This window comes from Gymnoscopelus microlampas (assembly GCF_963454915.1).
Source record: "Gymnoscopelus microlampas genome assembly, chromosome: 13".
Classification (NCBI taxonomy): domain Eukaryota; kingdom Metazoa; phylum Chordata; class Actinopteri; order Myctophiformes; family Myctophidae; genus Gymnoscopelus; species Gymnoscopelus microlampas.
The window spans coordinates 6166328-6184877 of record NC_139950.1 but is presented as its reverse complement, the minus strand read 5'-3'; the positions used below and the strand labels follow the sequence as shown (position 1 = coordinate 6184877).

Below are 18550 nucleotides of genomic sequence, written 5' to 3'. Positions count from 1 at the left end.
AATGTGAAGGGTACGTGCTGGCTTGTGTTGATTGAATAGATGAGCTTTATTTTGTTTACTTTAGTTTTTTCAGATGTTAATAATTACTCACAGTAAGTTATTTGTCCACAAATGAACTTGCATTCCACCATTCAATAGCTGTCAATGGGAGTCGCTGCCATCAACTGGAGTGTGTTTACTAAGGTCAGAAAACCTTCTATTTATAACTAAACAGATAATAAAACAATAGTATAGTTTGTGTTATCCTGTCGTTGGGTATGTCTGCTAAGAGGATTAAGAGGATTGGTGTTAATGTAACAAAGTTTAACATCGTTTTAGAAGAAAAACTATGAAGGAATTGTGTTTTGCCCTTTGAAGAGTGAGATGTTGAGCCTATCAATACAAAGCTAGAGCGTTCTTCACGGCTCAGATAATGTTCATGGCAAAAAGGCACAAGTGTGCTAGAATGTGTGCCCTTTGTTACATTTCATAATATACACAGTCGTTTATAATATGTTGTTTTTGTCGAGGAGAAAACACAAGTGGCACATTAAGCCACCTAGAGAAGAGGGGCTCTGTGTGCGATGACTCTACATGGTTCTCATGTTGTGTTTAAGTCCAGCCCCTTCACTGTGTTCTCCACCAGTCTAGTCTACCGTACCGAGACAAGCTACTACCCGAATCTGAATCATGGCAGAAGTCGCACCAGCTCCAGCTCCGGCCAAGGCCCCCAAGAAGAAGGCAGCTCCTCGACCCAAGAAGACCGGCCCCAGTGTCGCTGAGCTTGTCGTCAAGGCCGTGTCCGCCTCCAAGGAACGGAGCGGCGTGTCCCTGGCTGCGGTCAAGAAAGCTCTTGTTGCCGGCGGCTACGATGTGGAGAAGAACAAGGCCCGCGTCAAGATCGCCATCAAGAGCCTGGTAGCAAAAGGCACTCTAGTTCAGACCAAAGGTACCGGCGCATCTGGATCTTTCAAGATTAACAAGAAAGCAGAAGCAGTGAAGGCGAAGAAGCCTGCTGTTAAGAAAGCTGTCAAAGCAAAGAAGCCCGCTGTTGCCAAGAAACCCGCCGCGGCTAAAAAGCCAAAGAAGAAGGTGGCAGCAAAGAAACCTGTAGCCGCCAAGAAATCGCCCAAGAAAGCCAAGAAACCTGCCGCCAAGAAGGTAGCGGCTAAAAGCCCGAAGAAAGCAGCCAAGAGCCCCAAGAAAGTAGCCAAGAAGCCCGCAGCAGCCAAGAAAGCTCCAGCCAAGAAGGTTGCCAAACCCAAGGCAGCAAAGAAGGCAGCTCCCAAAAAGAAGTAAACTGTTATAAACCCATCCCACCGTTATCCACAAAAGGCTCTTTTAAGAGCCAACCACTACTTTTTTATAAAGGTTTTATTTCCTCTTCTCCCATGTTTAATGACCGTTTACCTATAACCCTTACCTAGAAGCCATTACAAAAGACAAGGGAGTCGAATGAAAACCAAAAATATTTAGTTTATTAGTTGAACAAACCAACTACATCAGGGCCCAGTCTTCAAATAAAATGTAGGGTGATTTTTCCCCTCATTAGTAATAATGTATTTATTATTTACAGAGTCCACTGTTTTAAATTGGTCTTTCTAAATGTCTTATCGATTCGGTCTCATTAGGTAGCCTATTTTATAGCCCTAGAATGTCTGTGATCTTGCATACATTTCATGTATTTCAAATATATAAGATCACAGACATTCTAGGGCTACCTATTTTAGCCACTTCAGCTCCAGGTGATGCATTTGAAATATTCTAGAGCTCAGTGAAAATTAACATCTAGAATAGATTATTCATGTTTGTCCCATTTTAATATATGTTCTATTTTGTAAGGGGGACAAGAATAGCAGCATCACAAAGTTTAAACATATGATATTATATAAACATCTAATGATCAGATATAACTTTCAAGTGGATAGATAGAATAGATCTACTGTTTTTGTGTTGTTGTCTGAGAAGTCTGTTTTTACTACATCATATCAGCTACTAATTACTGTACTTGTAACATTTATTTATCATGAGCAAATAGTATAAATGATAAGACTGTATATTATGTATATCTTTCAATATTCATGTTGAAGCCTGGAGATTAGTTTATTTTTTACTGTGAACCTACTTATGACCATGATGATAATTTATTTCAAAATAAATGTAAACAATAAACAAAAACATGTATTGTATACAAAATACATGGTATACAGTTAACAATACATCTACTGATGCGCTAAACTTGGACACATCATCAGTGTTGTTTCCTGGATTCACTGGGTGTTTCGGGTCTTTCAACAGACACCCTCCTCCAGGCGACCCAACCGAGGCTGATCAGACCCCGGCCTGTGTCCAAGTGGCTTGCTACTACCCCACGGCTCTCCCCTCTTCAACCAGAGCCATCTGGAGGCTTTTTCTGCTGCCTCCACGTTGTTGCCTATGGCTCTTCTTCGGTTGGCACCGGTTATGCCCAATGTGCCGTAGGCCTTGCTCAGCGAATGACTGGCAAAGCCCCTACTGCCCACCTCCACTGGCATACACCTGGTCCTCCACCCGTTCCTCCGACAATCCTCCACCAGCTCCTGGTACTTCTCCCTCTTTCTTTCTTGAGCCTCCTCCATCCTCTCCTCCCAGGGAACCGTCAGCTCCAGCAAGAAGAGTTGTTTTGTGGCCTCTGAGACCAAGATGATGTCAGGTCTCAATCTAGACTGGGTGATGTGTGGTGGAATTTTCAGCTGCCTCTCCAGGTCAACTGTCATCACCCAGTCTCGGGCCGTGGAGAGCAAACCAGCAGAGCAGTTCTTTGGTGTTTTTTCCGGCCTTTGTCCTTCCTTGACAAAATGAATGGCCTTAGCTGTGGCTTGGGTGTATCGGCTGCCTGTGATCCCCTTGCTGATTGCTTCAGCGATGGTTTTGAGGACCTGGTCATGCCTCCATCGATACCGGCCCTCCCCCAGCGCCTTGGAGCAGCTGCTCAGGATGTGTTCCAGTGTCCCTATTTTGGAACACAGGGGGCATGCAGGTGTTTCTATTTTGCCCCATATGCACAGGTTGGACGGGCTTGGGAGAACATCATAGACCCCCTGAATCAAAAACTTGATCCTCTGGGGGTTCCACACCCAGATCTCCTTCCAGGTGATTCTCCGCTCCATCGCCTGCTCCCACTTCATCCATGCGCCTTGCTGCCTCATGGCCACTGCTCTGCTGGTTCGCTCTTCCTCGACTGAAGCTCGCACCTCCTCCTGCACCAACCTCTGCCTCTCCCTCCCGCTGACAGAGTCGTATCGGGTCGCTGTTAGGCTCCCAAGTCCGGCTCGGCCTTGCGCCACTGTTCCAAGGATGGCCTTGTGCTTCAGTCGAGTTTCTGCTTGCTGGACGGCATCGGCTGCCCTCCACTTCCTCCCTGTCCTCACAACAATCCCTGCCCCGGACACTTTGGCATCTCTGGATCCAGAGTACTGCAGATGTTCCCGTGCCCGTGCCACGATGAACTCCTCCTTGACTGAGCTGAAAGGGAGTCTGAGCTTATTGGTGTTCCCGTACAGCCCGATGTTGCTTAGGCTGCGTGGTAATCCCAGCCATCTGCGTAGATAGCTGCTCACCCTTTGCTCAAAGCCTTCCACCACAGTCATCGGGACCTCATAGATGAGCAGAGGCCAGAGGATTCTTGGGAGGATTCCATGCTGGTAGATCCAGGCCTTGAATCTTCCAGGGAGCCCAGACTTGTCCACTGTTCTCAACCAGCCCTCCAGGTCAGCACTGGTTGCCTTGATGGACTCTCTGTCATTCAGACTACAGTTGAAGACCTTTCCAAGGCTCTTCACCGGCTTCTCAGTGACAGATGGGATCTGGTGTTCTCCCAACCTGAAGCGGAATTTGTCTGTGACCTTCCCCTTCTTTAGAACCAAGGACCTGGACTTTGCAGGTTTGAAGCTCATGCGTGCCCACGCCATGATGCTCTCCAACCCCTGGAGGATCCACCTGGCTCCTGGTACAGCTGTTGTTGTTACTGTGAGGTCGTCCATGAAGGCTCTGATGGGAGGTTGCCTTACTCCAGACTTGCTGAGTGGACCTCTGCATTCTGGTTCAGCTGCCTTGACCAGCATGTTCATTGCTAGTGCGAAGAGAATCACTGAGATGGTACAACCAGTGATTATGCCCACTTCCAGCTGGTGCCAGTCCGATGTCATCTGGCCAGAGGAGACTCTCAAGCTGAACTTGTTGTAATAGTCCAGGATGAGGTCTTTCACCTTCTGGGGTACATGGTGTTTCTCCAGTGCGACCTCCACCAGCTTGTGGGGTATCGAGCCATAGGCGTTGGTGAGATCCAGCCATAATACAGCTAGGTCCCCTCTGCCTTCTCTCGCCTCCCTGATGAGCTGGGTTACCACGCCTGTGTGTTCCAGGCAACCAGGAACTCCTGGTATTCCTCCCTTCTGCACTGACGTGTCGATGTAATTATTGCTCAACAGGAAGTTGGAGAGTCTCTTGGCTAGGATACTGAAAAAGATTTTGCTCTCCACACTGAGCAAGGAGATGACGCGAAACTGGTCGATGTTCTCAGACTTCTCGTCTTTCGGGATGTACACTCCCTCGGCATACCTCCATGACTGGGCGATCTTCCCTGTCCTCCAGATCACCTTCAGGGCCCTCCAAAGCCGATCTAGTAACTTTGGGCAGTTTTTATACACCTTATAAGGCACTCCGCTTGGGCCTGGTGCTGAGCTTGATCTTGCTCTCCGCACCACTTCCTCCACTTCACTTAGGCAGGGCTCCTTCAGGTTGAAGGCTGATGTAGGCTCTGGTGGTATTGTCAGTGCATCGCATGGGCCTAGCGGTTGTTCCCTGATGGGGTCACTGTACGTGGCCTTGAGATGGTCGTTAATGACATCCTTGGAGCAGGTAAGGCGGCCAGTCCTCTTTTGACCAAGAAGCTGCTTGGTCAACTTGAAGGGATTGGCCAGGAATGCTGTTCTCTTCCTGGCTCTTTCTTTCCGCCTCCTCCTGTGAAACTCTGTCCTCCGCAGGGTCAAGAGTTGTTTCCTTAGGATGGCTCTCAGGTCCGCTAGGCCAGCTCTCTCAACTTCCCCTGCTGTCTTATACTGCTTCTTTAGCAGCCTTAGCTCTTTCCTGAGGCTCTGGATTGTCCTTGCTCTGTGGTTTGGAGCATAGGCCGATGGTGTGGCCTTGGGTGCCTCGGTTCCAAATCGCTCAGCTGCGATGTTTACTATGAGGGTGGTCATCGTTTTCAGCCGACGGTCCACATCCCCCTTGGCTGTCACTTCCAGGATCTGGTCTACGTCCGCATCGAACTGATTCCATTCAGTTCTCTTCGAGGACTGGGGCCACTTGATCCTTGGTTGGACAGAAGGCGCACAGCCTGTTGTTATGGCTGGAGCTTGCTGGCTTTGGAGGCTCTGTGGGTTGTTGGGAGATGATGCTGTCTCTTGGGGGCTTAGGGTGGCATGTGAGCTGATGGCAGCGGGTGTTGGCGACACTAGGAGGCTCTGGGCACTGTGGGTTGCCTCCGGGCCTGGCTCCTCCTGCGTCTTACCAGAAGTGACTTCTGTGCGTTGTGTCGTCGCTGCCGCTGTCAAACATTTCATTCTGCCTTGATGGATTTTTAAACCCTTCTGATTCTTGCAGGTTTTACCGCAGATGCACTGTACTGTCGTCGTCGTTTTTCCGTTGTCCTGGGTCGTCGTTCTTAAATCCGTCCTGTTGGGGTGCTCATCCTCCCCCCCTCTCGGGCACCCCTGGGGGTATTTTTCCTTTGTCGTGTCTGTAGCTTGATTTGGGTTCTTCCTCTCGGAAGAAGTGGTTTGGGCTGCCGACCCTCCCCACCCCGGGTTGCCGTCTCTCCGGCTGTCCTCTGTCTCTCCAGATGTCACAGCGCTCTTCGCGGTCGTCAACCAGTCTGTTCCTGGTTGTCACTGGTGCTCCCAGAGTATTTCAGTTAACAATACATCTACTGATGCGCTAAACTTGGACACATCATCAGTGTTGTTTCCTGGATTCACTGGGTGTTTCGGGTCTTTCAACAGACACCCTCCTCCAGGCGACCCAACCGAGGCTGATCAGACCCCGGCCTGTGTCCAAGTGGCTTGCTACTACCCCACGGCTCTCCCCTCTTCAACCAGAGCCATCTGGAGGCTTTTTCTGCTGCCTCCACGTTGTTGCCTATGGCTCTAATAAATGAGAAACTGGGAATAGTTAATTGCTTCCACCAAGTCTAGTCTCAGCTTTATAACCATTATAACCATGCCCAATGTAACCGTTGAAGAGGTTATTGTCATGCAGAACACAGAATAAAGTGGGTGGAGCTGCAGCTTTTTAGGCAACGCCCATCAACCTTCCCTTAATAGCACATGTCTGTTCTTTTTCAATAAGTTCTTCTAAATCTTTATTTAATCGATTAACTATTATTTTTGCTAGTATTTTATAATCTACGTTCATTAATGTAATATGTCTCCAATTATCTAAGTTATAAGATGACCCTTTTTTTTATATATATAAGTGATATGATGCCATGATAAAAGGATGAGTGCATTTTGCCCTCCTTGATTCCATCATTGTACACTGAGGTTAGCAGATCAACTAAATCGTTTGTGCAGGAGAGATACAACTCATTAGGCAGGCCATCAGGACTTGGGGATTTGCCCTTAATCAATTGGACCACTGCGTCCATCACCTCTTGTCTGGTGATTTCCCCACCCGTAGAATTACGGCCAACCTCCCCAATATGAGTCGAATCAAGGAAGGCATGCAGCTTGACTTCATTAATGTTGACTTTCTGGTACATTTTTTCACACAGGTTTCTAACAGTTTCCCTTTTTGTTTTCTCATCCTCTATCATGACACCATTTTCATTTAAAATTGCACTGACATGTTTGCTTTGGAGTTTCTTCTTATGTAAATGTATAAGACACTGTGCATTGCTAGAGGCATCTGTGTCACCCATGCCTGCCTGTAGGCGGAGGCCCTGGGAGACATCATTTAATTTGGCCAATTCAGATTCCAAGAACTACTACTGCTAGATGATCTGAATTGACCAAAACACGTGTCTTATAGTATATAGAGATAATATCATTATTTACATATATGCGATCTATCCTCGTCTTGACATTTTTGTCAAAGCGAGTATAGCCGACCTCAGTTGGATGCAACATCCTAAAAACATCACTCACACCACAAAATTCGTTCATTGTTTTAAGTGCGATACCTTCTCTATTGCGAGCACAGGCATTCAAGTGTTGAGCAGAAATCCTATCATTATCATCAGTATATGCATTAAAGTCTCCACATAGTATGGTATAATAACCAACTGTTAACAACTCATATAATTTCTTAAAGATTCGTACTTTCGTAGCTGCATCCGGAGGAGTATACACATTTATAATTCTCATTTTGAAGTTTTGATAAAAACAGTCTACTAATAAAATTCTCCCTGGAATAATTTCTCTTACTCTTATAATTTCAGCTTTACTCTTAAAAATATGCCTATGCCATCAGCCTTATCTGTGGCAATAGACATAATCAAAGTGCCTTTTTCCCATTTTAACGTTACATCTGCAATGTCCTCCCGAGCAGTTTGTCGCAGTTCTTGTGTGCATATAATATCATACATAGTGTTGTGCAATATGTCCATTTTATTCTATTTTCCATCGACTTGATACCTCTCACGTTACAAGTGATGATAGAGAGTGTAGACATGAAGATATTAAGTTAGTGGCATTCATTTTCTTTTATACCTTTTGTCAACTTCATTCGCCAGAGGCGAAGTAAGTCGCTTCTGTTTGACACTAATATGTTGTGTAGCTCTCGTCGTCTCTTCCTCAGCTGTAGCGGGTACGGAGATCTCCTCCCCATCGCTGGAGTCTAACTCGCTGCTGCCCGAGCTGCTGTTGCTTGGCTCCTCGCTGGCCGAGTCATACTCGGACTCCTCGTCGTGCTCCTCCTGCCGTTGCTCGCCGATCATCCTCTCATCACCCACCCCAGAGGAATCCGACCAGGGCGGCAGGATGTCTTTGACAGCCTTTTCCAGTTGTTTGACAGCCTCCTCCGTCTCCGCAGCGGCTGCAGCCTCTGGGTGGTGATGATGACGGGGTTGCTGCTGGTTCCCCCCATGAACAGGGGCCCCTCTGGTGGAGCTGGATGCGGCTTCCATCATGCAGGCTGCGGCGAATCTGCCTCTCCCACGGCCTCTCCCAGGCCCTTTGCCAGGTACCTGCTGCCATTTCACCCCCGCTGCAGGCTCGCCTCTGCCAGGCACCTCAGATGTTACTGCGCCTCCTCCTGGCTCCTCCTCTGCGCTCGGAGTAGCACGGTCAGGCTCCGGCTGCAGGGTGCTGCTCTCCTCCTCGCAGTCTGCTGGCTGTGGAGTGCTGGCTCCGTCTGGTAGAGTCACCTGCCTGCTGCTCCGCAGCAAATCAATGACTCGTCTCTGCTGCTCCTGGGCTTGAGACTTTCTCTGCTCTCTCGCCTTGTTGCTGTAGGATTGTGGGCACTGGAAAAAAGAGTGCCCTCGCTCTCCACAGAGGGTGCACTCAGCATCATTCTGACAGTCTTTTGACTTGTGGCCCAGATTCCCACATCTCCAGCATTTAGCCTTCTGACAGGCTCTGACTTGATGCTCTGTGCTGTTGCAGATGAAACATCTCGCCTCCTGCCCCGGGTAGGTCACCCGGCCGTTGTGTGGGCCCAGGGAAACAGAGTTGGGCAGGGACACCCGTTGGTTGTTGGCGTCTCGCCTGATCTCTACCTTGTACTTCCGGACTCCATACCATATTCCAAATTGATCCACTGGTTTATATGCCTGCCCAAGGATATTACAGTACCTTTTCAGATACAGCTCCACATCGTGGTCTGAGACCCGGCCGGTCCAGAACTTAACCACTACATTGACTGTGTCAATACTGACGGAGGACTCGATGGACCAGTCCTTCCATTTATCCTCTTGTATGTCAAAGGCATATTGCTCCAGGAAACGACGCAGTGTCGCTTCAAGGAAAAAGCATAGCTCAAACTCACGCCTGTTTGGCAAGTCAATGAAAGAGTATACAGTATGTCCTTTGCACTCACAATATTAGATGTTCCTTTCCAAGGAGCAGTTCCTTGCCCACGTACTCCCGTGTGGGGGGTTCTCCTCCCCGGTATATGTCAACCGTGCCCAGTTATGGACAAACCGGGAGGCGAAAGTTGCTGTCATGTTTGGACATTAGCCTTGCTTTTTAAATATACTTTATTGTATTTTCACAAGTTTACAATGTATGCATGGCCACACAACATGGCAATAAATGGCAATATACATCAATACATATTTGCAATATACATCAATACGTCTGGACTTGTTTGAAGACCACCTCTCCCGAGATGGCCTCCTGGTGAATTACCATGGCACACCTGGTTTTCCACAACTTGTCTACAACAGTGCATATAATATTCCAATAAAAGTCCTGTTCTACTGCAGACACTCTTTCCTCAAAGACCCCATACATGGCAGACATGTAACCAATCTTAATTTTAAAACCAATTTGTGGCATCTTCCCCCACACAACCCTAGATCTCGGACAGTCTACAAGCAGGTGCTCTATAGTCTCATCTGCGCCACAATTTAGTATTGGGCATTTAACGGTTTTAACGAAGCAGCTCCATTTGACCACTGCTCGTACTGCTAGTCTCCTCACAGAGACCAGCCACATGACATCTCTCTTTGTTTCAGTGATGTTTTTATTCCACATATTTTTAATGCAAATCTGTTTTTGAGACTCGTTTAATCCTTTGTATGGGAAAATGCCCCCATAGAGGTCATCACTGATTTTAACATATATATTCTTACTGGTCATTTCGGGCCAATCAATATTTAAATGCTCTACTTTGTCCATGAGATCTCCGTACATAATTTTAAAATAGGGCACAGAGGTCCTTGCCCGGCCTTTCTTTTTATTCCAGCTAAGTGCCTCTCCTATCCACACGGCTCCTCTTTTCATACTGCCAGCTACATTTTTGCAAAAGGCTATTCTTAATTTAAGTCCGAGGTCCACATTCCCGAGCCCTCCGTCTTTTTTACTTTTGTACATCAGGCTTCTTTGGGTAACCTCCCTGGTGGTTCCCCATATAAAATTAACTAAGATTTTATTGATTGTTTTTAATGTCTGGTCCTTAGGAGGAAACAATGTTGCCAAAAATAAAAGCTTTGCCACAATACATGTTTTTATGATTAAAATCTTTGTTCGATAGCAACATTTTTTGTTTGCCCATTTCTCCAAATCTTCTTTTATTTCTTTGTCCTTATTCTCCCAGTTTTTTTCATAAGAACTTTTATAACTAAACTGTAAACCTAGAACTTTCATTGTGGTTGTGTCCTTTAGGTTAATTATAGGCCGAGCTTGCCTCCTTCCGAACCAGACCCCTTCCGTTTTGTCATGGTTAAGTTTTGACCCTGAAACTTCCTCGTAAAGTGACAGGTGCTCATTGACTATATCTAATTCTTTTTGTTTTTTTATTATAATAGTTATATCATCGGCATAAGCCAGGACAACCACTCGTTCTCCACCACTAGTTCGCGTTCCTGTTAATCTCTTGTCATCTTTAATTATTCTTAATAATGGGTTTATTGCTAAAATGTATAGGGCTGCCGACAATGGACACCCTTGTTTTACCCCCCTCTTAATTTCGAAAGCCTCCGTTAAAACCCTGTTTACGTTAACCTGCACAGTGGACTCTGCATACAACACTTTAATTATGTTAATACAATCCTGTCTAAAACCATATGCTTTTAAAACTTCCCACAGATACTCCCTAGAGATAAAATCAAAGGCTTTTTTTTGGTCCAAACCTACAATGAAGAATTCATCCTTTGAAAAACCAGTAATGTCTCTTAAAATTCCCAAATTATCCCACATCATCCTTCCCTTAATGGCGCAAGTCTGTTCTTTTTCAATAATGCCCTCCAAGTCACAATTTATCCGGTTAACCACTATTTTTGCGAGTATTTTATAATCAACATTCATAAGTGTAACGTGTCTCCAATTATCTAGATTATGTAATGGCCCTTTTTTATATATTAGCGATATTATTCCATGATAAAAGGATTCATTCATTTTGCCTGCCTTGATTCCATCGTTAAGAGCTTGGGTTAACAAGTCCACCAACTCTTCAGTACACGAGAGGTATAGCTCACTAGGTAGACCATCTGGGCCCGGAGACTTACCCTTACCTAATTGTGATATGGCTTCCCGTACCTCGTTTTTAGTTATTTCCCCACCCACAGAATTAAGGCCAGCCCCGCTCAAAGAAATTGAATCTAAAAAGGCGTGCAGTTTTGATTCATTGATAGAGATTTTCTGATACATTTGTTCACACAATTCTCTAATAGTTTCTCTTTTCTCCTTCTCCTCCTCTATCATTTGTCCCTTATCATTTTGGATTGCACTAATATGTTTATTCTGGAGCTTCTTTTTATATATACTAAATAGTTTAATTATATCACACGGGCCTTCTGAATCACCCATCCCTGCCTGTAGTCGAAGGCAATATGATACGTCATTTAGTTTGGTCAATTCCGATTCAATTATATATAAGTTCTCTTTCTCCACCTCCGTTTTATTTTCTTTTGTTTTTAGATTTACAAAATCAACCATAAGCTTATTATACTTCACATTTTGCTCTTGATTTAATAGTTTGGATTTATATTTAAAGAAAAAACTCAACCGCTCTTTCATTACTTCCCATAATTCTATATATGATTTAGTTAAGACATTTAAACTTCTAGTTATTACAATTTCCTTTTTCAGTTCCACTACTACATCATTATTCTTTAAACACCTTATATTTAATTTCCAAAACCCCTTTTTTTCCGTTTTGCCGCTACTCAGGGATACCTCCACTGCCAGGTGATCGGAATTGACCAAAGCCCTTGTTTTATACAATATAGGGGTAAAGCCCTCAGAGATATATATACGGTCTATCCTCGTTTTGACCTTCTTGTCAAAACGAGTATAGCCCACTGCTGTCGGGTGCAACATCCTAAAGACATCATTCACCCCACAGAAATCACTCATTTTGCTTAAAGCCAAACCTTCTCTGGTTTGCCGGTGACCAACCGGCAAAACAGGAATTCTATCCTTGACATCTGTATATGCGTTAAAATCCCCGCAAAGAATACTTTGAAACCCAACAGTTAATAATTCGTATAGCTTTTTAAACATTTTTACTTTGATTGCTTTGCACGGAGGTGTATATATATTTATAATATTTATTTTTATAAATACAATCCAAAAATAAAATGCGCCCTGGGATAATTTCTCGTTTTTTTATAATTTCGGCTTTTCCTTTAAAAAATATACCGACACCATCAGCCATGTCATTACCTATAGATATTACCGCAGTTCCCCTTTCCCACATGCCAGATACGTCAATAATGTCCTCCTGAGTAGTGAGTCGCATCTCCTGCGTACACAATACGTCACACTCAGTGTTATTAAGAATGTTCATCTTCGTTTTTCTATTCAAAGCAGATTTTAGACCTCTCACGTTACAGGTCATTATTGATAGCTTGGACATGTTGAAATGTTGGTACTATGTAGAAAATCATTTTCTCCTATGTTTTTTGTCCACATTTGCCAGAGGCGACGGCCGTCGCTTCTGGTAATAGTTAACACTCACTTGCCCCTCGCATTGTGGCTCAGGTTCCAGCATTTGCCTCCCTGACAGCTCTTCTGCAGCCGCGGCAAGGGAGATCACCTCCCCATCGCTGGAGTCTAGCTCGCTGCGCTCGAGCTGCTGTTGCTTTGCTCCTCGCTGGCCGAGTCATACTCTGACTCCTCGTCGTGTTCCTCATGCTGTTGCTCGTCGATTATCCTCTCATCCCCCACCCCAGAGGAATCCGACCAGGGCGGCAGGATGTCTTTGACAGCCTTTTCCAGTTGTTTGACAGCCTCCTCCGTCTCCGCAGCGGCTGCAGCCTCTGGGTGGTGACGATGACGTGGTCGCTGTTGGTTCCCCCCATGAGCAGGAGCTCCTCTGGAGCTGGATGCGACTTCCATTACGCGGGCTACGGCGAATCTGCCTCTCCCACGGCCTCTCCCAGGCCCTTTGCCAGGTACCTGCTGCCGTTTCACCCCCGCAGCAGGCTCGGCTCTGCTAGGCACCTCAGGTGTTACTGCATCTCCTCCTGGCTCCTCCTCTGCGCTCAGAGTGGCGCGGGCTGGCTCCGGCTGCAGGGTGCTGCTCTCCTCTCTGTGCGCCGGCTGTGGAGTGCTGGCTCCGCCTGTTCTCGGTGTAGCCAGGTCAGGCTCCGCCTGCAGGGTGCTGCTCTCCTCATCGCCGTCTGCTGGCTGTGGAGTGCTGGCTCCGTCTGGTAGAATAGCCTGCCTGCTGCTCCGCAGCAAATCAATGACTTGCCTCTGCTGCTCCTGGGCTTGAGACTTTCTCTGCTCTCTCGTCTTGTTGCTGTAGGATTTGGGGCACTGGAAAAAGGAGTGCCCTCGCTCTCCGCAGAGGGTGCACACCGCATCGTTCTGACAGTCCTTTGACTTGTGGCCCAGATTCCCACATCTCCAGCATTTAACCTTCTGACAGGCTCTGACTTGATTGAACTTATTGAAAAAGAACAGACATGTGCTATTAAGGGAAGGTTGATGTGGGATAATGTTGGTATATTAAGGGATATAACAAGTGGGTGTATAAAGAAGGAGTTTTTTATCATAAGTTTAGACCAAAAAAAGGCTTTCGATTTTATATCCAGAGAGTACTTGTGGGAGGTGTTGAAGGTATATGGTTTTAACCAGGATTTTATTAACCTGATAAAATTGTTGTATGCCCAGTCCACAGTTCAAGTAAATGTAAACGGTGTTTTAACAGAGAGCTTTGGAATTAAGAGGGGGGTGAAACAAGGGTGCCCCTTGTCCGCTGCACTTTACATTGTAGCTATAACCCCTTTATTACATAAGATCAAGAATGATAATAGGCTTACAGGTGTAAAAACTAGTGGTGGTGAGCGGGTTGTTGTCCTGGCTTATGCCGACAACATCACCATCATAATTAAAAATAATAAAGAGTTGGATATTATAAATGAGCACTTAGCACTTTATGAAGAGGTTTCAGGTTCCAAATTAAACCATGACAAAACAGAAGGTGTCTGGTTTGGGAGGAGTGAGACAAAGCCAAATTTAAATATAAAGGACACAGAAACTATGACAGTTCTGGGGGTACAGTTTTGCAATAATTCCAGCTATGAAAAGAACTGGGATTGTAAAGATAAAGAAATAAAGGATGAATTAGAAAAATGGGAAAATAAGTCATGTTGTTATGGAACAAAGATAATAATTATAAAAACATATGTTTTGGCAAAACTGCTTTTTTTGGCAACTATTTTTCCTCCTAAGGACCAGACACTGAAAAAGTAATTGCTGCCATGTATGGGGTTTTCGAGGAAAAGGTGTCTGCCGTAGAACATGATTTTTACTGGTTTACTGGTGCTGAATATTAAACAACATTATGGGAATTGGATGATAATAGTCTTTACACACTGATTTGAATGCATACAGATGCAAGCAGATGTTTTCCATGAGCAGGTTGCGACCTCTAGTGGAAGTGGTAGAGTAGTGAAGAATGTTGTTGTCAGTCTGAAAATAAATAGCAGCATTATATTAAATACGTATGTCATCATGCAGGAATGATAGTTGACAGGGCGTAACATAAATGTCCACACAATCAAATCAGGTGTTAGATTATTATTAGTGAGTTCTCTCTACGGTATGCCACACACTTTAACATGTTAAATTCTGATAGACATAAACTGTATATATGCTAATACTAAATAAAGCTGCCAGCACACTTGTAATGCAGTGTTGTATGACATGTTCTACTTGTGAGAACATAATAGCGCACTGACAATTATGGTGAAGTGGAAGAATATATAGCTATTTGTTACATCTGATAATTAACACTTAAACTCACAATATATTGTTCCCATCAATATTCATTTTAACAAGCTTCTCTGTCTGAAGTCCCAGCCAAAATGTGTTCATGCAAACATTAATGGACCCTGCCTATCCATAAGAGCCGTTAATGCATGTTAAATCCTCATTTCTAGTTTCACGTGCATCTATATCTATTCTGCTGTCACTTGTGGTCACAGATACTAGAAATATTTAAGTAAGCGTTACAGATGCCATGTTTCATATACTCATTTTGCCATCATCCCAATTAGTCATGGCCCCTTACCATGTCGTCTCTAATACAATGTGTAGGTCATGTCATCACTTATGTCTAAATGACAGTAGTCAACAGGAGAAATAGTTTTAACATTTTGCTCAGTATTCGGATCAACTCTCACTTGAAAATGTGGGTGGTCCTTAAAAGGACCGTTGAGTTTTCGTAGTGGACTATGCAGTTTACTTGGCGCTGGTATACTTGGTGACAGCCTTGGTGCCCTCAGACACGGCGTGCTTGGCCAGCTCACCGGGGAGCAGCAGGCGGACGGCGGTCTGAATCTCCCTGGATGAGATGGTGCGGCGCTTGTTGTAGTTAGCCAGTTTGGAGGCTTCACCGGCGATGCGCTCAAAGATGTCGTTGACAAAAGAGTTCATGATGCCCATGGCCTTAGAAGAGATACCGGTGTCAGGGTGGACCTGCTTCATGACCTTGTAGATGTAGATGGCATAGCTCTCCTTCCTGGACTTTCTGCGTTTCTTACCACCCTTGGCAGCGGTCTTGGTGACGGCTTTCTTAGAGCCCTTCTTGGGCGCTGGCTTGGCAGGTTCAGGCATGATTCTCTCTTATAGGATTGAGGATAGAAGTAATGACAACACGTCGTCGCACCAGTATTTATACCAGGCCAATGCAAATGAAGTGTGCTACTCCCAGCACACGATTGGTGCCACTGCTTATGTGACCCACAGAGGGAGGTGTCTTACACTGTCTTTGTTTCTGCACAATGTGTTCCCGCCTGCATCATCCATTCCATTTGTCCCGCTAAAATGTAGACTAGGGATGAAGTATAATAAACATTTAGGGTAAATCTATATTTGAATTGGAATCAATAGTTCTATTCCACGCTCCAATTTCAATCCAGTTGTAACACACTTTCTATCGATGCATAATTTATACAGTATAATCTAGTCCGTCAACTAACTACTAATCCGAGATGATACTTCTATGATCCATATCCCTGACCAGTTGTACCACACAAAGGTCATGATTTGATGATTTCATTATAGCTGGGATGAGTGAGGTCTCTGACTTCAAACACATACTTGGAGACCGAGACATGTGTAATGTTGTGACATTAATGAAGTGGTTCCCTTTGTCCCCCCCCCCCCCCAAAAAAAAAATAGTTTATAATTATAAGCATAGTAGCACGGTAAAATAAAGTCACTCTCTAGACTAGACAATATAGACCAGGTTGGGCCAATGGACATTGGTTTTGTTACAGGCCTCAGGAATGAGTTACCTGTTAGCAGAGGATATGTCCTGTTTTGTACAGGGAATATAGAGACGTTAGATTGTTCTTCAAAGCAGGCTGTAGTCTGTCTCATTTATTCACAGAATCTTAGTTTCATTTATTTTCTCTTTTTCTCTTAATTTCAACTAAGTAACTACTATTACTATCAGTTGGAACACAAAACACATATGGATTTGGTCTCTTACAAAACAGATAGACAAAAATGAAATACATAACATCACAATTGTGCACATACACTTGTGGGTGTCACAGTTTCCCTATCTTAACTCCAGTCCTTATCTTAATCTTGACTATAAAAAGCGTCTTGTAACAACTACATTCGAGTTATATTACTCATCCTCCTGGAATGTATTGTGTAGCTTGCTGGAAGATTTTCACAAGTTTTATGTGCAGAGTTGTCTTGATAAGTGGCATGTGCATGTTGACTTGAATCATGGTCACAAGTCTACTTTCCTTGATCCAACCCTGCCCCCCACTGGCAACTCTGAACGGCATACATACGGACGTAAAGTCATGCTAGCATGGCTGTTTATAGGTGATCATAAATGATCCCCTTAATGTTTGTATGACAGTTTATTCAAATAACAAAATAAACTATGTACGCTCCCAATTTCATTATGGAAGTCAACTCTGTATCGAAAGTGTGGGTGGCTCTTAAAAGAGCCTTTGGGTTATTGGCAGTAGTCAATCAGTCATTTATCCACCGAAGCCGTACAGAGTGCGTCCCTGTCTCTTCAGAGCATAGACAACATCCATGGCGGTCACGGTCTTTCTCTTGGCGTGCTCGGTGTAGGTGACGGCGTCACGGATCACGTTCTCCAGGAAAACCTTGAGGACACCACGGGTCTCCTCGTAGATCAGACCGGAGATACGCTTCACACCGCCACGGCGAGCCAGACGGCGGATAGCGGGCTTTGTGATACCCTGGATGTTATCACGAAGCACCTTGCGATGGCGCTTGGCGCCTCCTTTTCCAAGACCTTTACCACCTTTCCCTCGACCAGACATTTTTCTATATTCGTTTTTATTAGAACAAAAGTAACTCACAATGCCGAAGCCATGCTTATTTATTTGTGTTCTGAGGACGTATAGGAAGACAGGCAGCCTGCTTTGCACTGGGCGTTGCCTAAAAAGCTGCAGCTCCACCCACTTTATTCTGTGTTCTGCATGACAATAACCTCTTCAACGGTTACATTGGGCATGGTTATAATGGTTATAAAGCTGAGACTAGACTTGGTGGAAGCAATTAACTATTCCCAGTTTCTCATTTATTATAGTATGTATACCATGTATTTTGTATACAATACATGTTTTTGTTTATTGTTTACATTTATTTTGAAATAAATTATCATCATGGTCATAAGTAGGTTCACAGTAAAAAATAAATAAAAAATAAACTAATCTCCAGGCTTCAACATGAATATTGAAAGATATACATAATATACAGTCTTATCATTTATACTATTTGCTCATGATAAATAAATGTTACAAGTACAGTAATTAGTAGCTGATATGATGTAGTAAAAACAGACTTCTCAGACAACAACACAAAAACAGTAGATCTATTCTATCTATCCACTTGAAAGTTATATCTGATCATTAGATGTTTATATAATATCATATGTTTAAACTTTGTGATGCTGCTATTCTTGTCCCCCTTACAAAATAGAACATATATTAAAATGGGACAAACATGGATAATCTATTCTAGATGTTAATTTTCACTGAGCTCTAGAATATGTCAAATGCATCACCTGGAGCTGAAGTGGCTAAAATAGGTAGCCCTAGAATGTCTGTGATCTTATATATTTGAAATACATGAAATGTATGCAAGATCACAGACATTCTAGGGCTATAAAATAGGCTACCTAATGAGACCGAATCGATAAGACATTTAGAAAGACCAATTTAAAACAGTGGACTCTGTAAATAATAAATACATTATTACTAATGAGGGGAAAAATCACCCTACATTTTATTTGAAGACTGGGCCCTGATGTAGTTGGTTTGTTCAACTAATAAACTAAATATTTTTGGTTTTCATTCGACTCCCTTGTCTTTTGTAATGGCTTCTAGGTAAGGGTTATAGGTAAACGGTCATTAAAC

The 18550-nt window shown here is 44.3% G+C and overlaps 4 protein-coding genes across 6 annotated transcripts in view; 1 reads left to right on the top strand and 3 right to left on the bottom strand.

The window, feature by feature from the left end:
* LOC311058361 (histone H1-like) overlaps nucleotides 1-18550 on the bottom strand; it is a gene marked incomplete at both ends in the record, with an annotated part of 35776 nt that overhangs the window by 16513 nt on the left and 713 nt on the right. The window lies entirely within an intron of this gene.
* Nucleotides 670-1278, top strand: LOC311058368 (histone H1-like; the record flags this gene model as incomplete). Its single annotated transcript, XM_084075805.1, has 1 exon — nucleotides 670-1278. One exon carries the CDS (start codon nucleotides 670-672, stop codon nucleotides 1276-1278), a length of 609 nt encoding a protein of 202 aa, XP_083931931.1.
* On the bottom strand, nucleotides 15375-15749 carry LOC311058406 (histone H2B-like; the record flags this gene model as incomplete). Its single annotated transcript, XM_084075843.1, has 1 exon — nucleotides 15375-15749. The coding sequence occupies one exon, from the start codon at nucleotides 15747-15749 to the stop codon at nucleotides 15375-15377; it is 375 nt and encodes a 124-aa protein (XP_083931969.1).
* LOC311058419 (histone H4) lies at nucleotides 17141-17452 on the bottom strand (the record flags this gene model as incomplete). The annotated part of the gene is made up of 1 exon (XM_084075856.1): nucleotides 17141-17452. The coding sequence occupies one exon, from the start codon at nucleotides 17450-17452 to the stop codon at nucleotides 17141-17143; it is 312 nt and encodes a 103-aa protein (XP_083931982.1).